At 43.9% G+C, this 22,374-nt stretch overlaps 2 protein-coding genes across 5 annotated transcripts in view; one reads left to right on the forward strand and one right to left on the reverse strand.

Moving 5' to 3' along the window:
• RAF1 (Raf-1 proto-oncogene, serine/threonine kinase) overlaps positions 1–1,046 on the forward strand; it is a 78,137-nt gene extending 77,091 nt beyond the window's left edge. For all 4 annotated transcript variants that reach the window (XM_028101672.1, XM_028101669.1, XM_088027229.1 and 1 more), the window contains one exon: positions 1–1,046. In XM_028101672.1, the coding sequence (XP_027957473.1) occupies positions 1–144 (144 nt within the window). In that variant the 3' untranslated portion in view covers positions 145–1,046.
• Positions 943–22,374, reverse strand: part of MKRN2 (makorin ring finger protein 2) — a 27,491-nt gene continuing 6,059 nt past the window's right edge. The window contains exons 2-8 of the mRNA XM_028101674.2: positions 14,624–14,752; positions 13,016–13,197; positions 11,519–11,823; positions 10,173–10,387; positions 8,176–8,286; positions 2,608–2,752; positions 943–2,451 (exon numbers count right to left, since the gene is read on the reverse strand). Coding sequence (XP_027957475.1) covers positions 2,314–2,451; positions 2,608–2,752; positions 8,176–8,286; positions 10,173–10,387; positions 11,519–11,823; positions 13,016–13,197; positions 14,624–14,752 — 1,225 coding nt within the window. The 3' untranslated portion in view covers positions 943–2,313. The remainder of the gene's footprint in view (positions 2,452–2,607; positions 2,753–8,175; positions 8,287–10,172; positions 10,388–11,518; positions 11,824–13,015; positions 13,198–14,623; positions 14,753–22,374) is intronic.

Raw genomic sequence — 22,374 nt, forward strand, 5'->3', positions numbered from 1 at the left:
ATCCTGTCTTCCATCGAGCTGCTCCAACACTCTCTGCCGAAGATCAACCGGAGCGCTTCGGAGCCATCCCTGCACCGGGCGGCCCACACTGAGGACATAAACGCCTGCACACTGACCACGTCCCCTCGACTGCCTGTCTTCTAGCGGACTTTGCACCTGCACTCAGGCCACCGGGCCAGGAAGGGAAGTCAGCAGGCACCAGCAGGCACCAGCTTTCTGCTCCCCTTTGATGGACGCAGAGAGCTCATTTTCAGAGAAGCTGCTGCTAAGGACCTTCTAGACTACTCACAGGGCCTTAACTTCATGTTGCCTTCTTTTCTACCCTTTCTGGCCCTGGGAGAAGGAAGCCATTCAAAATGCTGATTTGTCCTGCTCCCTCCCTGCAGCCCCTATGCTCTTGAGCTGAGAGCCTTCTCCAGATGCGCCCGCGGCTGCCAGATGGCAACCCGTGATCTGGAGCCCCAGCTGTTGGCTGAATGAGTATTTTTTTTTTAGGGCAAAAACAAGCACTCAGAGGGGAAATGAAGGTAGCAGACAAACCAGCCCTGATGTGGACATGTGGGTATCAGCTCCTAGAGGAATGCTTATCATGGAAAGGACTGTTCTTCAGAGAGTGGTGTGGCGTCAAACAGGTAGTTTTGCACATAACACACCAAACAGCCCAGGACTGTCGAGAGACCACGGCCGCCTGAAGGGGCATTGGTACTATGGACCTTGACTTCCGGGGATACTTCCCTTTCCTTGGAGGTCTCCAGTGCATCGGGACGGTTTTCCAGAAGAGGTGCTTGGCCCTCCCCTCCCCGTCTCCTCCTGCCCTGTCAGGGAGCAGTCTTCCATCTCACTGAATCTGTCTTCCAGGAGCTGCCCCTGTGGGGCGGGGCCACCAGGCCAGCCTTTCTCTTCAGTCACATCATGTGGATGCAAGGAAACCAGGAATACAGGTTTTCTTGATGATTTGGGTTTTAATTGTTTTTATTGCGCCTGACAAAATACAGTTATCTGATGGTTCCTCAATTATGTTATTTTAATAAAATAAATTAAATGTAGGTTTAATGGCTGTTTCTTCCTTCTGCTGAGCTCACAGCCTGAACTCTACCCCATCTGTTCATCCCTCTGGAGCAAGAACTCAAGCAGCAGGAAATGGGCCCAGAGCCTCTGCTGGGAGAGAATCTAAATCAGCCTTTGTACTGTCACCCTTCACTAAAGAGTTAACTATAAAAATTATGCAAAAAGCACTCTAAACTCAGGTAAGAGCAGACCTTTTTCTACCCACACTTCAATGCATTTTATAAAATATTTGGTATCTATAACTGTTTATAAAAATAGATTAATTCAGGCTTGGGGTGAGTTTGTTCTGGTTCACAATGTTAGGGTCCTTCAATTAAAGTCACAACTTAAGACAGAGGAATTGTTTTTTTAGGACCTTTGCTGGGTCAGAACTGGAAACTTTGTTGGGTGCCATTAACTTTCTACAAAATTTGAAATCAAAGCCGGGCTTTACAGATTGCGTGGCTTTGAGCAGGGGCACACGTAAGAGCATGTGTGTGCTGAACCCTCAGTAAAATGACCCTTGGGGCATGAGCCCAAGGAGAGCCCACAGGTGACAGCCAGGGATGTGCTTCCCTGGAGTGCGTGGCCCTGACACCAACCAGAAATGAGGGGCTGTACCTCTGCTTGGCTGCGCTACACTTCCTGCTTCGAGCCCCCACCCGTACAGGGAGGAAGGTTTATACCCGGTTTACTCAACACACGGGCAGGGCAACAAGACTCCTGCTCTGACGGGGGACCGCACTACAAGGAAGAGCACTACAAGTTCTATGCTAAGGTGTGCGGTCGGTGCCCACTGTATGCTGATTTATATGGAGCTTTTCGAGAAACAGCTTTTGACGACACACGAAGTACATGAGGGGAAATGCACTAGAGGGATCGTCCCACAGGGGTGAAGAAGCCTTTGTCAAGAAAACTCTGCTTTAAGGGCAGCTGCAAGGTGACTGTTTCTAGGGACCTAAAGCTCAAGAAGGACAGGAACTACGCTGGTTAGCTGGTCCCCCTAAGGAGCCTGAGGTGCAACTAAAGAGAGCAACTAGAAAAGTAGCGTTTCCATATACTTAGTAGGTTATTTTATATCCTTCACTCCTCCCATGGCTGTAATAATGGAGAGGGGATGAGACCAAGGTTAAGTACAACCCCAATCAAATCCAAGCCACGTGCCACGTCGGGTTGCAGTAAAGGAAGCTCTGCACACCCTAGCTTGGGGAAGTTGGGGAAGGCTCGGCCGGCAGAGCCCAAGATGCAGAGGGAACTGTCCACTCCTTAGGGTTCTGACGACTCCACTCCAGACAGGTGCATGAAGAGGTCCCCAAGCTCTGTCATGTCGACATCTTCAGTGTTGGGGACATGCCGGCTTTCTCGATTCTCAATGAAATCCCAGAGCCGTACTGAATTAAAGAACTGCAAAAACAGCCAGCAGATATGCCTGGTTATTATTAACAGCAACATGAAGGCCAGCTTATTTTTCTTTTGCTTACCCCATTCAGACAAGGGGCCAGGAGCAGTACCTGGAAGTGCCACCAGGTAAGTGTCCTTGACAGATGGCAAAATCCTTACCCTCACGGTGCCCTCAGAACTGAGCTGCTTCCGAGGTTTTTCAGGCTCTGCCAGCCGCCCGTCAGGATAAGCGTGGCGGTAAAGGCATTTACTTCCAAATGGGCAGGTCCCCTTGCCTTGCTCAAAGTACTTACAAGCTTTTTTCCTGAAAAGTAGAAAGAAGAAGTCAGGAGGATGATGGGAGAACGTGGGGCCCAGAAGAACCAAGGCCTTCCTCCATCCCTCACCACGATGCCAGAGTTAGATGAGCCTTACTTCCTATGTGGGAAAGTTGAGGCTCAGTGAGGTTAGGATGCTGATTTCCAAGCTGAATCATACTGCCGTGGTGACATGCAGCCTCACACAGAATTGAACCTTATGGGGGACTCCAGTCTTTTGAGCTCGCAGTGCTCCAAAAAGGCCTTCAGGAGAACACAGGCCTGGCAGCTCCTCTGGGCCGACTGTCTGGACTCCCCAGGGTTCTGGAGCTGGGCTACTTGCTTCAGCTAAAAGTCCCAATGGGAGTCCCACCCAGGGCAATTTCCCTTCCTCCTGGCCAGCAATGTCGTCAAGGGAGAGGGAGCCTTGACTTAGGAGGCACAGAAAAGCAGTGAATGTTAGCAGTTGCCCAAAGTTACAGGTCTCATTCCAATTTTCCTTGGTCTCCACCCTCTAGATCTACAGCAGGGCTTCTTAACTATGGACCCCTTCTCAGAGCAGTGTTGTTGTTTTTTTAAATAGATAAAACACATAGGGTAAAAAAATAACTTTTTGCTGTGTTTTTTAGGCCTATCTATCTTCAAATTCTACTCACAGACCCCATAGACCCCTATGTTAACCCCTGCTCCTGAGGAAAAACACAACCAACTAGAAAATTCCCGTTTCTTTTTACTTAAATGAAATTTGACCTCTACAATCGTAAATGGTCTCATGGTGAAGAAGAGGTGGAGATGCCCAAGAAGGCAAGAGGGCATCTGGGAGTGCTGAGGAAGGGAAGATGCATCAAGAAAGCCAAATTGCAGCAGAAAGGGCAGGCTGCTACCAGGGGCAGCTGGGGTATGTGATGGTGACAGATGACAAGGGGGACTCCTAGATGCCACTGTTCTCCTTGTCTTCTCAGACAAGCGGATGGCAGAAACCGGTGATGAGGGGGCTCTGACCAAGTTCCCTCACAACCGTCCACTGCAGGAAGGAGGGCCGTGCTTGCCCGGGCGCCTGCTCCCACCAGGTCTGACCCTGGCGCCGGCTGGGGAGTGGGTCCAGGCAGAGCTGTGTGTGTCCACCCGTCACGGCCTCCACCCCGAGACTGTGAGCAGACCTTCCAATGACGGCTCAAGCGGGGAGGTCGCTGGGCGCTGGCTTTAATAAACTTCTACAGGTTCAAGAAATCATTCTCTAGTCCTGCCTCCCAAATAACTGCTTTTTCCTTCCCCAGCCTTACCTCCAGTGCACGCAGACAGCCTCCTTGTTCTCAGCTCTCCCATGCGACTGTGACTCCTGCTTAACAGAGCCCCTCCCCGGTCACCCTGTCCCTTCCGTACCCACACTGAAGCCACGTGGGCACTGTCCTCTGCCACCCGCCTGCCGCAGTCATTTCTTAATCGGCCTCCTTCCCACCAGCTTCCAGCCGCTTCACAGATGACTGGGGAGCATGCCGAACAGTGTGTCACTTACTTCACTCCAGTCTATCCTTCCACACGCCTCGTTCAACCCCAGGGCCACTCCCACTGCTCCCCACACACATCTGTACCATTCTGTATCCAAGCCATTCCGTTCCCCCTCACTCCCAACACAGCGGTTCATGCTACATGGCTCAGGGGCCCCATGCTGCTTTCCCTGATGCTTCCAGTGGATCCAAGTGCTTTCTCTGTTGGGACATGTGGCTTGGGCCGCTCAGGAAGAATCTGTCACCAGAAAACATGGATCGTAATTGCCCTTTTGCAATTTCCCTTGAAATTATCTTACTAATCTGTACTCTATGTCCCCCACTGGTGCTTAGCTTGAAGGCACCTAGCCCATAGTAGGCACGCATTAAATGTGTGTGAAATGCCTAAAAACACCATCATCAATGAAAACTAAGGCCAGGAAAGACCCAGACAGAAAGAACATGAGAATTTCCAGACCACGCCAACACAGCTGCTTCCTACAGGCTGGCCCCTCTGCCTTGCCACTCCTGCCCTCTGGTGGACACATTCCACCACATGCAGGAGGGGACCGGGTAAACCAGGAAAGTATTAAGCCTTTATTAACTGCTCACAGGCCATCTCAAGGAACCATTAAGGGAAGCACCCACTGGAAAGCAGGGAAGCAGTCCCCGCAGAGAAGGGCATGAGAGGGAGAACTCCAGATACTATGTATTAATTCAGCCCAAAGGGCTGGCCCAGACATCAGTGCAGCAAAAGCTCACAGACCCTTAGCTGAGGGTAAGAAACCAAACAGATTCGAACTGCTGCCCAAGAGCTAGAAGCCCAAGAGCTAGAATTTAAAGACTTTACCTGCATATAAAAACATCAACGCTTTATTGTTTGACCTAAGAGAATCCAGAATCTGGACAAGATAACACTGGCAGTGTCTAGGCTACGATTCAAAATGATTCAACATACAAAGAATCAGGAAAACGTGATCTAGACACCAACTTCAAGATGACAAGGAGTTGAAAGCAGCTACTACTGGGGAAGATGAACAGTGAGGGGAAAAAATCGGAAAGAAACGAACAGACCCCAGTGCCCGTGTGGCAGTTATCAAAAAGTCTTATTACATGTTATGAAGAGTCCCAGGAGAAGAAAAAACAGCGGGAAAAAAATTGGATGGCCAAAATTTCCCTTAATTTGGGAATGACAAAACCTTACAGATTACAAGAAAACCACTCCCAGGCAAAATAGCAAACTGCTGAAAACCAAGATAAAGAGACATTCTTGACAGCAGAAAAATGACCTACTATAATCTAAATTACCACTGACTTCTCCAACTAGAGACCAGAATACAGTGGAACAACATTTGCAAAATACTAAAAGAAAATAGACGAACTATTAACCCAGAATTGTATTCACTGAAAAAGGAGACAAAGATGTAAATAGAACTGATAAGACCAGTATATCCTTTAAGAATGAGAAGAAAAGCTATTTCTGCTAAAAAGAAAAGAGTTCATCACCAGCAGATCAATAAACGTTAAAGGCAGTTCTTGAGGCTGAAGGTAAATTATACCAACTGGAAGGAATTCTATACCAAATCAAAGAGCGCTGGAAATAGTGAATATGTGAGTAAATATAAACTTTTTTTTTCCTCTTAAAAATCATAGTATTTACCTTGCTGGGTTTTTTTTTTTTTTTTAAGATTTATTTATTTATTCATGAGAGACAGAGAGAGAGGCAGAGGGAGAAGCAGGCTCCCAAGGAGCAGGGAGCCTGATGCGGGACTCGATCCCAGGACCCCAGGATCATGACCTGAGCCGAAGGCAGACCCTTAACCTTCTGAGCCACCCAGGTGCCCTACGTTGCTGGGTTCTAATGTATGTAAATATTACATCCATATCTTGTAACAGTAAAGTTGCAGGATACAAAATCAATATATAAAAAATCAGTTGCTTTGCTACAGACCAACAGTAAACCACCAGAAAGAGAAATTAAGAAAACAACCCCATTTACAATTGTATCAAAAAGAATAAAATAGCAGGGCTAAATTTAGCAGAGGAGGTGAAACAGACTTATACCTAAAACTATAAGATACGCTGAAAGAAATGAAAGGCATAAATAAATGGAAAGTATCCCATGCTCATGGATTGGAAGAATGCTATTAAGATGTCCACACTACCCAAAGCAATCTGCAGAATGAAAGCAATCCTATCAAAATCCCAATGGCATATTTCAAAGAAACAGGACACACAACTCCAAAATTGTATAGAACTATAAAAGACCACAAATAGCCAAAGCAATCCTGAGAAAGAACAACAAAGCTGGAGACATATCCTGATTTCAAGTTGTACTACAAAGCTACAGTAATCCATATAGTATAGTACTAGCAGAAAAACAGACACATAGATCAGCAGAACAGAACAGAGGGCCCAGAAATAGGCCCATGCAGATATGGTCAATTTACAACAAAGGAGCCAGGGATATTCAACGGAGAAAAGACAATCTCTCCAATAAAGGATGCTGGGGAAACTGGGCCACTGTCTTACACCATACACAAAAAAACAGCTCAAAATTGAAGACCTGAACGTAAGCCCTGAAACCATAAAAACTCCTAGAAGAAAACACAGGGGGTTAAGCTCCTGGACAATGGCCTTGGCAATGGTCTTCGTGGATTTGCCACCAAAAACGAAGGCAACAAAAGGAAAAATAAAAAAGTGGGACTACATCAAACCAAAAAGTTTCTGCACAGCAAAGGAAACCAAACAAAATGAAAAGGCAACCTACTAAATGGGAGAAAATATTTGTAATCATCTATCTGGATAAGGGGGTAATATCCAAAATACATAATTTATATAAGAACAAAAACAACCACCACATTCCATTTAAAAATGGGCAGAGGAACTGAATACATATTTTCCCAAAGAAGACATCCAAATGTCCAACAGGCACATGAAAAGGCACTCAGCATCACTAATCATCAGGGAAATGCCAATCACAACCACAATGACATAGCACCTCACGCCTGAGAGAAGAGATTATCTACACTTCCATGTTTGCTGTAACATTAGTCGTAACAGCCAACACACAGAAATGACTCAGGGTCTGTCAACAGATGAACGGATAAAGAAGATGTGGAATATACATACAATGGAATATTACTCAGCCATGACAAAAAAGGAAATCCTGCCATTTGTGACAACATGGATGGACCTTGAGGGCATTATGCTAAGTGAAATAAGCCAGAGAGGGGCGCCTGGGTGGCTCAGTCATTAAGCGTCTGCTTTCGGCTCAGGTCATGGTCCCAGGGTCCTGGGATGGAGCCCCGCATCGGGCTCCTTCCTCCACAGGAAGCCTGCTTCTCCCTCTCCCACTCCCCCTGCTTATGGTCTCTCTCTCACTGTGTCTCTCTCTGTCAAATAAATAAATCTTAAAAAAAAAAAAAACTTAAAAAAAAATGAAATAAGCCAGAGAGAGAAAAACAAATGCTGTATGAGATCACTCATGTGGTATCTAAAAACAAACCCAAACATAAACTCATTTAGTAAAAAAAGTGTTGCCAGAGGCTAAGGGAGAGGGTAAATAAGAAAAAGTTGATAAAAGGGTACCAACCTTCAGCTATATGATGAATAAGTATCTCGTGTAAAACATGGTGACTACAGGTGTAACACTGTTTATAAAACTGAAATTTGCTAAGAGAAGAACTTGGAGATTCTCCCCCCCAAAAATAAATAAATAATAAAGTGATGGATGTTAATTACCACAATGGGAGTATCCTGTCACAATGTAGATCAAATCACCATGATAACACTTCAAATATCTTATAATTTTATTTGTTAATTATACCTCAAAGCTGAAATTTTAAAAATTACATTACTTTGTCGGATTCAAAGGTATGTAAATATAATGCATTTGCCAGGCAGGCACCAGAATCCTATCTGAACTCAAAGTAAGTACTTACCCCATTCCCTGTTTGAAAGCTTCAATCAACTCGTTCTTTTTATTCTGATCTTCTACCCAATACACACTTGGAATTACAAACTCTGATATCACACGGCATTCTGGACAAGACCTGAAATTAGAATCAAGGTTAGTATGGGAGAGATGAAGTTATAAATCCTGTGCACACTGCACCACCAAACCCCTTGTTCAAATGCATGAGCACTCCAAATGTTTCCTAACCAAAAATTCCACAAGGTGCAATAACAATCCTCTAAGAACCTTCTTTACTGTTTTCTTTTTTAAGTTTTTATTTAAATTCCAGTTAGGTAACATATAGTATAATTATTTGTTTCAGGTGTAGAACCTTACTGTTAAAAACGTTCTTTTCAACAATAAGACGACTACCCAATTTGGGGCACTTGGCTGGCTCAGTTGGTGGAGCGCGCAAATCCTGATCTCGGGGTTGTGAGTTCGAGGCCCCCACTAGGTGTACAGATTACTTAAAAATAAAATTTTTAGAACAAACCAGCCCAATTTTAAAATAAGCAAAAGATTCGAGTAGGCATTTCTCCAAAATGGCCAAAAAGCATAAAAAAGATGCTCAAGATCATTAGTTATCAGGGAAATGCAAATCAAAACCATAGGAAGATACCACTTCGCACCTACAATCAGAAATACAATAACGAGAGTTGATGAGGTTGGGGAGTAACTGGACCCCTCCCATGTTGCTGGTGTGGCCACTGTGGAAAGGAGCCTGGCAGTTCCTCAAAATGCTGAACAGTCACCATAAGGCCCAGGAATCCCACTCCTAGCTAACTACGCAAAAGAAATAAACACAGGCCACAAGACAACTTGTCCATGAGTATTCACAGCAGCATTATTCGTAATAACCAAAAGAAGGAAACAATCCAAATGCCTATCAACTGAGGACCCCACTAACTGTGGACATCCACCCAGGGCCATGCTCCTCAGGCCTCTGCGTGGGCCTGCGAGGACGGGCCAATGCTGAGAGCCGTCAGATGGGGGGAAGCAGCCAGGCCTAGAAAGGCTAAGTGCTGTAGGACTCCACTTACAATCAATGCCCAGGACAGGCAGAGCCAGAGGCTAGAAAGTAGAGGAGTGGCCGCTGAGAGCTGGAAGGAGCAGGGAGGAAATGGGCAGTGAATGGACACAGAGGTTTCTTTTTGGGATGATGAAAATGTTCTAGAATTAGACTGAAGTAATGGCGGCAGCAACTGCGAAAGGACTAAAAACCACCGAACTGCACACTTTTATCTCAATAAACCTGGTATTCTACCACCCACATGTGTGACTTTGGGCACATTACTTGACTTCACTCTACCCCAGTTTTCTTATCAGTAAATGAGAATGGTCACTGGGTCTGAGAGAATTATTAGTTAATGTGTGTGAAGAGTTTCTAACAGTACACAGCACACATTCACTTTTCAGTATGAGTAGGCTCTTACCCCGTCCCTCTGAAGAATTTAAGAACCCTGTGTTGTTATATGTCAAGGATATCTCAATAACGCTGGGGAAAAAAAGAATCCTGTGTTGGCTCCATGGAGCACAACCTGTGTATCATACATTATGTGAAATGTGTTAGATGTATTATTCCATTTAATCCTCAAACAACCCTATTTTACAGATGAAAAAAATAAAGGTTGAAAAGGTCAAGAGGCAATCAGTAAAGGCAAAAGGCACACCACTAGTAACTGTTAGTGCTGGAGTCAAATAGGCCAGTGCTATGAACACTTTCTCATACAGATGATCCCCGCTGAGTGTCCCCAAACATCCTGATGGTTGGCAGCAGTTGTTACCTATTTTTTTTAAAGGAAAAGTACTTGGGCTCATCAAGAAGGCTACTTGATGTGCCCAGGCTCTGGCCATCACGGGTTTGGACTCACTAGTTATCTTCACACTGGAGGACAAGGGGAGGGATTAAGAGTAGACAGAAGAAGGCCCCCAATCTAACGCTCTCCCCAGCTTCCAGAGTAGAGACCCCCTAGCTGGACTTACTTAATGATTGGGTTCTCAAACTGCTTGGCACATCTCCACTGCCGGATGCAGGACAAGCAGTATGTGTGATTGCAGTTGGAGAGAATCCCAAATCTCCTCTCAGAAGCAGATGCCTTCTCAAGGACCACTTCCATGCAGATACTGCACATTTTGTCCTGACTTGCTTGGAAGGCAAAGGCCTTTTCCATCTCATGTTCGAACGTCGACATGCAGATCTAAAGTATGGAGAGAAAGGAAGGCCACACTGTAGGTTCTGGGCTGCTGGACACAAAGCTCTCTCAGACCACAAAAAGGACTTCACACCATCACCTGCCCAGCCCCTTGCTTTCCGAGCACGGTACAGTCACCTCCAGTTTAGAGCCAAGACTATGGAGGTCCCAAAAGATTCAAGGACCCGTGTGGAATCAGAATTCCCAGAGCCTGAGACCCCGGTCTCCTGGCTCTTCTGGGCACCCTTTCCCCACTCTGAACTACATCAATATCAGAAATGCTGGACAATCCTTAACTTGAAACATCAGGCTGGTCGTCCCGAGTCAGAGGTAAGCAGCACCACTTCTCAAAAGAGTAAGTTATTTAATGAATGTATTCATTCAGTAAGCAGGTGAACACTTCCAGGTGAAGCATCGTGTATCAGGCATGAGAGTCAATGCGAAGAGCACGAAGATCCAGGCTCTGCCCTCGGGAGCTCATGATGGATACAGATGGGAAACAAACCAACACGTACAGCACAAAGACCTCAACACACCTGGGTGCAGAGGAAAGCTCTCATTCTGCGCTCCCCTGAACGCCCCCAGGAAGACAATGGAGAGTGGAGACTCAGCCTTCACACACTGTGGCCTGCTCATCATCATGAGCTCTGACACTGAGGCTGTGGGCTCCTTTTGGGCGCTCTTACCCATCTTCATACCATGCACAGAGCCTAGTGTGATGCAGCGCCTCCATAACACTGGGGACCTAATGACCTGAAAGGTCTCTTCCAATTCTTGGCTCCTCAAATTCTCTAGAACTTGGCCTGCCTGGACCCCAGGCACAAGGGTATGTAAACCTATGGGGGTGTGTGTGTGTGTGTGTCAGTCACACACACCACACTCCTGAGTTAGATTCATTCTCTGAACTTTGCATTGCTTTATGTTTCCAATGCCTCTTCCCTTTTTCTTTATTCTAAATAATCAAAAATTGTCAAAATGACACTGGGAAAAAGGAGTTGAAAATAGGATTATAAACATGCCAGGTACATATTGAGGGCATTATGGGCAGAGAGATGATTACAGGAATACCAACAATTTTGTCACTTAGTGCATTTTAAATTTCGTAAAATAAGTTCACGCAAAGCCTGGCAATTTTACCTTCTCGTGAGCTTTCCTTTGCTCTGGGTCGAAGGGATGCAGGACTCGTAACCTACAGATCTCGCACACTTCTCCATGCAAGTAGACACAAGCGTCCCCGAACCGGCACTCCCCAGCCGCTGCGTAGGGGCACAGCTGCCGCTCACCACTGTAGGAGCTGCTGGCTTCCAAGTCGTCAAGGCCGCTCCTGATTGCATCGAGGTAGGAATGCGGCTTCATCTCTGGGCTATTCTGGGGATCACTGCAGCCTCCCGGATTACTCACCACACTTGGGGAAGTCTTTTCGTCAGCCATGCCAGAGAGATCTTAATACAAAACACACAGCACACACATAAAAGAAAACTTGGCCCAAACTTTCTGGTAGGCAGTTATTGAAAACCTAACAAATTAAAGTAACTCTGACCTTGGGAATTCCACTCTTTGGACCATATAGAAAAAAAATAGGCCAAGAGGGAAAAACAGAAGGAATAGTATAAAATGCTCATAGTGACATTACTATAATCATGATTTTGTTTTAAAAAGGAAAAAAACATAATTGGCAACACAGGAAATTCGCAAAACAGACCATGATATACAAAAGAACAGTAAAGTTGCTGTTTAAAAATGACAAATATGGAGATGTCAACCCATGGACCAATAAACACTAAAATAATGATAATAATGATGGTTTTTTTAAACACCAAAATATAAGTCAATGGGAAAATGAAGTCAATAAAATACAGTGCTTTCCTTTATATTAGTAAAGATACCGATCATTATAAAGTAAACTAGAATGAAAATCTAGTGAGTCTTTGGGTCCCGAGGCCAGTGTTGAATCCCTCTATGGCCCCCTTCTCCCCTACAGCCTTCCCACCGCGTGCACTTAACGATCTTTTTAGAGAGGACACGATTACTTGTTTGCTTAGGATGGACTCTACCTATCTTATCCCACACAATTCCAAGAACCAGAAATCCCTTTACTTGCTGAGGACCAGCCAATAAAAATAACTTTTATGATCTGTAGCCTACTTCCTCCCCAAGCCCTGTTCCAGGGTACACACCACTCCCCAAAACCCAATATACTGCTCTATTACCAAAGCTGCTACTGGAAATACCAAACTGGCTAAGCATAATAACTAAGACTATGAACTGACCTAGAAGTAAAACAGTGAAACATGCTCTTTATCAAAATATGTGGCTTTGAAATGAGTCACCCGGTGCTTCTCAGCATTGGGGAACCACCCCGTGGAGACAGCAATTACACGCTGACAAAAGGTGCCTTTGCACGTCTTGTCAGGCCAAACTTGGCAGTGAGCCTAGCCTGCAGGCAGAACCCATCATCTGAATGCTCTGCAGCCGAATGAAGCCGTCCTCAGGGTAGGTCTGGTGCCTACACTCGAACACCTGGCAGGGGGACTAGGTTAGGAGCCCCCGGGGTAAGAGGGACCAGAAAGAAACATCACGGACAAGCAGGACTGCTATTCCAGAAGAGGCAACGAAATGACTCTGCTCACTCACTTCGGTCTCTAAGTACCAACGTTCTCTTTTCACGTTTCCCGGGCTCATGTAAGTTAGTTTTCATGATAGATGCGGTGAGGTCGGAAGCAGGGTGAGGACTGTGGAAACCCGGGGAGGGCACCCCGTGGGGCATGGCGCCCGTGGCACCACCGGCTGCAGCAGAAGGCCTCGTGTGATCATATCTAAATGAAACGCACAGCAAACGCATTAGTGAAACACTACCTTACGTGCCTCCTACACTCCCTAGACGGGGACCATCTCTTCCTCTGCTCCACTTGTGGAGGTGGAGAATGAGACAATCTTTTCCCATATTTTAAATAATAGAAGGCTTATCAATTAGTAAGAAATGCCTGGTAATTCAGAGTGAGTGGTAGGTACACTGCTGTCTAGCACCACACTTAAGTGTCCTTGGGGGACGTGAGTGGGACAGAGTACAGAAATCCTGAAAATTCCAGCCAGATGTCGAAGTGAAATCTCCTGAGACTGAAGCCAGTGTTCTTCTGGCAGGAGTCCCCCAAAAGTTAATGATGGCCAGTGTAAGAGCTGTAGACTGGCCTTTCCTGGACTGTCTCTCTGGGGCACGCACTGGTGGGGCGGGGGGTGGGCAAATTCTACAGCCTCCAGTCAGCACAGGAAAGGACATACCAGCCCTTCACTATAAAAGCGCTTGAACAGGTTTTTGGAATGTTTTCCTGTTTAGAACTTGCCTATAGATGTGAGTGGGAAAAAGGCAGACTCTATATGCATATAAATGTTCACTGCAGGGATGCCTGGGTGGCTTAGTCGTTAAGCGTCTGCCTTCGGCTCAGGTCATGATCCCAGGGTCCTGGGAATCAAGCCCCACATCGGGCTCCCTGCTCAGCGGGAAGCCTGCTTCTCCCTCTCCCACTACCCCTGCTTGTGTTCCTTCTCTCACTCTCTGTCAAATAAATATATAAAATCTTTAAAAAAAATAAATAAAATAAATGTTCACTGCAAAGGTACTCATAGCAAAATAAACAAACAAAACCAAACTGGAAACCACTTAACTATCTAAGAGAGGAATAGTTAATAAAATGATGGTATGTTAACATTATGAAACATAAAACTAGTTAGGAAGTAAAGTAGCCGCTCAGGGAAAAGCTTGTGACATGTTAAGTGAGGAAAAAACCAAGACATATATACTGTGAGTGCAATTTTGTAAAAGACTCATAAGAATAAGGCCTGAAAAGTGTTTTGAAAAATTAAAATTACTTTTATTGTAATGAAACTGAGATTTCAAAATGTTCTGCTATACTTTTTATTGTTAAATTACTTTCAAATTAGAATTTTCCCCTCATCAGGGTGCCTCGATGGCTCAGTCGATTAAGCATCTGACTCTTGATTTCAGCTGAGGTCATGATCTCAGGGTCGTGAGACTGAGCCCTGCTTTGGGCTCTGCACTGGGCGTGGAGCCTATTTGGGAATCTCTTTCTCCCTCCACCTCTGCCCCTTACCCCCCCACACTCTCTCTCTCAAAGAAATAAAATCTAAAGAAAAGAGTTCCCTTCATCGACACCCATGCATGCTCCAAATGAAGGCTCTGAGTCCCTGAGAGTATTTAAGCTGATAGAACAGCTTGGGGCTTGCCTGCAACGAGTCCCATAGGCGCAGTAGCCTTTCTGATAGTATTTGCAGATGGTGGATGGCTTGCTGTTCGCCAAGTCATGTGAGAACAGGCACTGGTTTCCTTCCCGACACACACCATGCATAAAGTACCTGAAGAGACAAGCGGAGGCATAAAACTTTTAGAGGCACACTTAGCTTTATGAAATAACCATATTCTTAAATCTAGCATACAAATGCTTATCATGCATGTATTATATATCAAGGCTCTATTAGGCACTGGAGATACACATTATTTCCTTGATTCTAAGCCATAGTGATTTTTGATACATCACAACTAATTCAATGACCGTTTTCTGGAAGAAAAATCCCATAAATGTCTGTTTTAAGATATACCCTCTTGATTTGAGATGTTACATATGTAAATGTGAGACTCAAAACTGAGAAAATGCTCTGAAAAACTGTTCTGTTCTCATGAAGCTTAAAGGGTATGGTTGTAAAGGAATCAGAGACCTGGGCCCAAGATCCAGCCCTGCCATATAAGAGCAAGTCACAAAACAAACTTCCCTGTGCCTCACTACCTTCATCTATAAAATGAAAATTACATGATCTACTTACTGGGTTGTGGCAAGGATCAGATTAGATAGTGAGGCACCAAAAGGTATACACAAGAACATCCCCCTGAGGTGTCAGGTTCTGACCCCGAAGAAGTACTGGAAGGCACCCTGATTCCGTCCTGCTAGAGTACGGAAACCCGGCTAAATACTCAGAGCAAACAGCAGACAGATTTCGAAGGCACGTGCCCTGGTATTAAGGGTAAAGAGTCCTGAAGAGTATTTTTAGACTCACCATAACAAAGCTTAGAAACAAGTTTCAAAAGGATCAAGCGGATAGCGAATAACTTATTGTCAGCCAAAACATACTTTAGCACTCTTTGAAGGAAGACAATAAAATCCAAATGCTCAAAAACACTCACAATGGCATCCAATAAAAAATTAGCAGCTATGCCGAAAAGCAGACTAATGTGACCTAAAACCAGGAGAAAAATCAGTCAATTAGAGGAATGACAGATGATGGAATCAGTAGACAGGACTTTAAAAACAGCTATTATAAGTATGTTCAATTATGCTGAGCATGAAGAGAAATGGAAAATATAAGAACCAAATGGAACTTCCAGAAATGAACAGTACAATATCTAAAATGAATACTACACTGGATAAACTTACTGTAAATTAGACAGGACGAAAGAAAATCTCAGAAGACCTGAAGACACAGCACTAGAAACTACTCAAAATGAAGTACAGAGAGGAAGAAAGACAAAGGACAGATTTTTGCTTCTGGCTATGAAAGAGCGTGGAACTCGCCCTTCAGGGTAAAAAAAACAAACAACAACAACTAGAAAACAGAACAATAAATATGAAACAGCTGCTCTGAGACAGAGACAAAAGACAACACAAGACTAGTCTTTGAGAGAAGGGAAACAGGGGATGTGAGCCCAGGTTCATCCTGGTTTCTGCTATGAGGTGTATTCTGGCCCTTGATGCAAGGAGGTGAACCCTGAGCAGAGCAAAGCAGTCTTGCTGAGCTGAAGAGACAGACTGGAGATCAAGGAGGCTGAGGTAAGCTCTATAAAGAGCTTGTAAATAGTCACACACACAATCAATTGACTTTTTTTTTGAGTTTTTTAAAATAATTTTTTATTGTTATGCTAATCACCATACTCAATCAATAGACTTTTGATAAACGTGTCTGGGTAATTCAATAGGGGAAAGAATAGACTTTTCAACAACAAATGCTGGACCACTGCAGTATCTATATGGAAAAAAAATGAAGCTCAAACATTATATTATGTGTCTGCTGATGTGACCCAATATGAATTAAGTATAAAACATAGCCTGTGATACATTCTAGCCAAAAACATTTAACTCGAATGAGTTAACGAATATCCAGATCTAACTCACAGTTTATAGGAAATACAGGGGAAGAGAAAAAAGCTAAAATCCATCATGAGAAAGCAATCAGATAAATACAAAAGAAGAGGTGGGATGTGGACCAGGTTTCTTTAACAAGTGTCATGGAAGGTGGGGAGGGGAACCTGAGTTTGGAAAAGAGATGGGTGTTTTTTTAAAAACTTAAATTTACCATACACTCAACAATTCCACTCCTGGGTATTTACCTAAGAAAAATAAAAACATATGTCCATACAAATACTTGTACATGAATGTTCATATAAGCATCATTCATAATGGCCAGAAAGGGACAGCTTGTACAATTCCATCAACTGGTGAATGGGTAAGTAAAATGTAATATAGCCATACAATGGGATATCATTTGGCAATAGAAAGGAATGAAGTACTAATGCATGCGATAACATGGATGAACCTGAAATACATTACGGTAAGTGAAATGACCCAGACACAAAAGACCACATTTTGTATGATTCCATTTATATGTAATGTCAAAAAAGGGGGCAGAGCACATGCTTCCTGAACTTGGGGTGGTTGAGTTCAAGCCCCACGTTGGGTGTAGAGCTTACATTAAAAGGGCGGTGGGGGTGGAGACAAATATGTAGGGACAAAAAGTAGGTAAGTGGTTTGCCAGACTGGGAGAAGGGGCAATGGGGAATGACTGTGAATGGGCACAAGGGGTCATTGTGGGGTGATGAAAATGTTCTAAAATTTAAGTGTGGTGTTGTACAACTCTAAATTTACTAAAAATCTTTTACTTGTATGCTTAAAATGGGTGAATTTTATGGTATATAAATTCTACTTCCATAAAGCTGTTGAGAAAAATTTAGGGGCACCTGTGTGGCTCGGTCAGTTAAGTGTCTGACTCCTGATTTCGGCTCAGGTCATGATCTCAGGATTGTGAGATCGAGCTCCCTATCTGGCTCCACACTCAGCAGGGAGTCTGCTTCTCTCTCCCTCCCTCTCTCTGCCTTCCCCTCGCTCATGTGAACTCTCTCTCTCAAAGGAATAAATCTTAAAAAAAAGAAAAAAGAAAAATTTAAAAAGGAGGGAGCTGTGCTAGGTTAGTAGACATTACATAAGGTACATAATAACCAGGTGCAATATTTAGTCCAGGATTATATCCTGGTTTGAACAAACCAGATGAAAAGACATTTTTGGAACAAATGGGAAAATCTGAATATGAACTGGGCATTAGATAAAATGAAAACTTATTGACATGGGAAGTTAAAGATTAACTGAAAAAAGCAGATTATAAAACAGCATTTACAGTAAAATAGTGCAGTCACTATGGAAAACAGTACAGTGGTTCCTCAAAAAATTAAAAATAGAATTACCATATGACCCAGCAATTCCACTTTTGGATACATATACAAAAAACCCCAAAAGCAAGGACTTAAGTACTTGCACACCCATGTTCCTAGCAGCATTATTCACAGTAGCCAAAAGGTAGGAACAACCCAAGTGTCCATCGATGGATTAATGGAGAGACAAAATGTAGCACATACATACAATGGATTATTCTGCCTTAAAAAGAAAGGAAACTGACACATTTTACAGCATGGATGAACCCTGAGGACAATGTGCTAAGTAAAATAAGTCAGACACCAAAGGACATATACTGTATGATCCCTCTTACGTAAGGTTCCTACAGGAGTCAGATTCCTAGAGACAGAAGAAGCATGGTGGCTGCCAGGGGCTGTGATGAGGAGGTTGGGGAGTCAGTGTTTAATGGGGACAAAGTTTCAGCTTGGGAAGATGAAAAAGTTCTGGAGACAGACGATGATGTTCCACAGCAGTGTGAATGTATTTAATACCACGGAATTGTACACTTAAAAAATTGTTAAGATGGTAAGTTTATGTTATGTATATTTTACCACAATTAAAAATTTTGAAAATAACACATTACATTCTCACTTTGGAAAAATCAATTTTTAAAAATGCATACACACATACATACATGAGTTTTAAAAATCTAGAAAGATATATAATTGCATGTTAAGAAAGGCATTCCTTGTGGGTAAGGTATATGGTAATTTTATTTTCTTATTTTTGCTGACCTGTACATTCTAACATTTCTACCACGAACATACACTGCTTTTGGAGTAAGAAATGATTTTAGTTTTAAAAAAATATACATACTGGTGAAGGTATGGTTAAAAAAAAATAAAATGCTCAGCTCAGTACCTATCTCACAGCAGGTACCCCCAAAAGTTCAGCTCTTATTAAAGTCCAGTAAAGCACAATGGCAATTAAGCTGACCGTTACAAAAGCGACCTGTGCCTTATCACAAAGCATGCAGAGTGCTGAGGAGACACATACCATGAACTGAGAGAGGGCAACATCCCAGAGGAGGTCAGGCCCAAGCACAGTCTGCAAAGTGATGGGGGTGCCAATGGGACAGAGGACAGAGAAGACCACAAGAGAAAGGCAAAGCAGGGAGGCACTGTGAGGGATGCAAACAGGCCTGCCGAGGGACGAAGCTGGAGTATCATTTAATTGTGCTCCAAATTACCCTGGTGTCAGCTAAAATACTGATGAGTGCTTCTTAAAACAAGGGATAACAAAGGGCCCGTAGTCAAGTCAACTTAGGAAATGGCAGTCTAGTCTTTCTCAGAGATTGACAAGAGTAGCAGAGGAAAGGTTTTGAGAGTCCTGTCATAAAGGAAACTGTTTACAGGCATACTTTGTTTTATTGTGCTTTGCAGCTACTACATTTTATAAATTGGAGGTTTGTAGCATTTACCCACATCATGTCTCTGTGTAACATTTTGGTAGTTCTTGCAATACTTTAAACTTTTTCATTATTATTATATTGTTATGGTGATCAGTAATCAGTGATCTCTGATGTGGCTACTGTAATTGTTTTGGGGTACCATGAACCCTGTCCATATACGATGGGGAATTTAACCAATAAACGTGTGTTCTGACTGCTCCACAACAGGCTGTTCCCCATCTCTCTTCTCTCTCCTCGGGTGGCTCCCCATTCCCTGACACACAATCATAGTGAAATCAAGCCAATTAATAACCCGACAGTGGCCTCTAGCTGTTCAAGTGAAAAGAAGAGTCATAAGCCTCTCACTAGTGAGGAAGGCATTTCGCAAACTGAGACAGACCAAAAGCTCTTGCACTGAACAGTTAGCCAAGTTGTGAATGCAAAGGAAAAGTTCTTGAAGGAAATGAAAAGTGCTACTCCAGTGAACACACAAATGGTAAGAAAGTATAACAACCCGAATGCTGATATGGAGAAGGCTGTAGTGGTCTGGAGAGAAGAGAACACCAGCCACAACATTCCCTTAGCCAGAGCCTAATGGGGAGCAAGGCCCTAACTCTCCGTAATTCTGAGAAGGCAGAGAGAGGTGAGCAAGCTGCAGAAGAGAAGTGTGAAGCTAGCAGAGGTGGTTCTTGAGGTGGAGGAAAGAAGCCGTCTCCATAACATAAAAGAGCAAAGGGAAGCAGCAAGTGTTGATGTAGAAGCTGCTGCAGCACGTTACCCAGGAGATTGCGCTGAGATCGTTAATGAAGGTGGTTACACTAAACAACAGATTTTCAATGCAGATGAAACAGCCTTCTAGTGGAAGAAGATGCCATCTAGGACTTTCAGAGACAGAAGTCAATGCCTGGCTTCAACGCTTCAAAGGACAGGCTGACTCTCTTGTTAGGACCTAATGCAGCTGGTGACTTGAAGTTGAAGCCAGTGCTCATTTACTCTCTGAAAATCCTAGAGCCCTTAAGAATTATGCTAACTCTACCCTGCCTATGCTTTGTAACTGGAACAACAAAGCCTGGATGAGAGCACATCTGTTTATAACATGGTTTACTATTTTAAGTCCACTGTTGAGACCTGCTGCTCAGAAAAAGATTCCTTTCCAAATATTATTGCCCACCGACAATGCACCTGGTCACCCAAGAATTTTGGTGGAGATGTACGAGATTAATGTTGTTTTCATGCCTGCTACCACAACATCCATTCTGCAGCCTAGGGATCAGGAAGTGATTTCAATTTTCAAGTCTTCTTATTTAAGAAATACACTGTGTAAAGCTATAGCTGCCATAGATAATGATTCCTCTGGTGGAGCTGGGCAAAGTCAATTGAGAACCTTCCAGTAAGGATTCCTCATTCTAGATCAAGAACATTCGTGATTTGTGGGGAAAAAGTCAAAATATCAACATTAATAGGAGTTTGGAAGATGCTGATTCTGATTTTCATGGAGAACATTAAGGGATTCAGGACTTCCCTGGAGGGAGCAACTGCAGATGTGGTGGAAACAGCAAAAAACCTATAATCAGAAGTGGTGCCTGAAGACGTGACAGAATTGCCACGATCTCATGATCAAACTTGAACGGATGAGGAGTTGCTTCTTATGGATGAGCCAAGAAAGTGCTTCTGTGAGATCTGCTCCTGGTGGAGATGTTGTGAAGACTGTTGAAATGACAACAAAGGATCTAGAATATGACAAACTCAGTTGATAAAGCAGTGCAGGGTTTGACAGGATAGACTCCAATTTTGAAAGAAGTTCTACTGTGGGTAGAAAGCTTTCAAACAGCTTCGCAGGCTACAGAGAAATTGTTTGTGAAAGGAAGAGTCAATCACTGCGGCAACTTTTACTGTCTTATTTTGAGAAACTGCTGCAGTACCCCAGCCTTCAGCAACCAGCACCGGGATCCGTCAGCAGCCAACAACATTGAGGCAACACCCTCCACCAGCAAAAAAATTACAACTTGCTGAAAGCTCAGATGACCGTTAGAATTTAGCAAGAAAGTATTTTTAAATTAAGGTACGTGCATGGTTTTAGACATAATGCTATTGCACATTTAGCAGACTACAGTATAAACGTTAACTTTTATATGTACTAGGAGACCAAGTAAGTTCATCTGACTCACTTTATTGCAGAATTTGCTACATCGAGGTGGCCTGGAACCGAAGCATGCCTATATGGTTATTACACACACCCTTTCCCAGGCTTTTTTCAGAAAAAGCCACTTGAGCTGCAGGGTGGAAGACAGATTTGGAGAGGGCTGAAAGTGTAGTGGGAAGAGCCTATTAGGAGGTTGCTTTGTAAAGGAGTTTTATCTGTGAACCTATGTTTTAACTTTATTTAAAAGAACATTTTATGGAAAATTTCAAACATATACAAAAGTAAACTAAAGGGCAGAATGAACTCTCAAGATGTCCCATGCTGAGGCTCAAAGAGGAGCGATGACTTAAATACAGAAGGGCGAATTGCTAGGATGGGGACCCCAACTCCATGCTTCCCAGATAGCCCTGACCTTCTCCCAGCACAACTGACTTCCCTGTCACTCTGCCTTTGCCCATGCTGTGGCCCCTGTCAAAAACACTGCACCCCATCTTTCAGTGCACTGAATTGTTACAAGCCGCCTTCCTCCGTGGACCAGCCCAGGAAGACTTCTCACCCTCCAGCCTACAGTGCACTGTCGCTCCTTCAAGTCAGAAGACTCACTAGTGGCAGCCACACACTATGGTGCTTCCCAGTCCGAGGCCTCTGACCAGAGAGAGCTAGTGCTCGTGAACACACAGTCAGGAACATCTGGTCTCTAATGAAGAAAGCCTGGGAACAGCTTCAGGAAGGCACAGCTGGAACATCACTAAATGTGACTGAACACAGAAAGCCTAAACCTAACCAATTACCTGGCTGTGTCTGGAACTGGAGACAGGCTTAGCAACAGAAGGCAGGCAATGGTCTCTAAGGTAAGTCAGGAAGGCCTGAGAGACCCAGACTGCCCTTTCCAGAGAAAGGATGCCAGATAACACAAGTGACAATTCATGCTGTACTTCAGCCTCTGCGA

The sequence above is a fragment of the Eumetopias jubatus genome, unplaced genomic scaffold (assembly GCF_037043125.1).
Source record: "Eumetopias jubatus isolate StellerSeaLion01/CBP00866 unplaced genomic scaffold, mEumJub1_p1.0 scaffold_1, whole genome shotgun sequence".
Classification (NCBI taxonomy): Eukaryota; Metazoa; Chordata; class Mammalia; order Carnivora; family Otariidae; genus Eumetopias; species Eumetopias jubatus.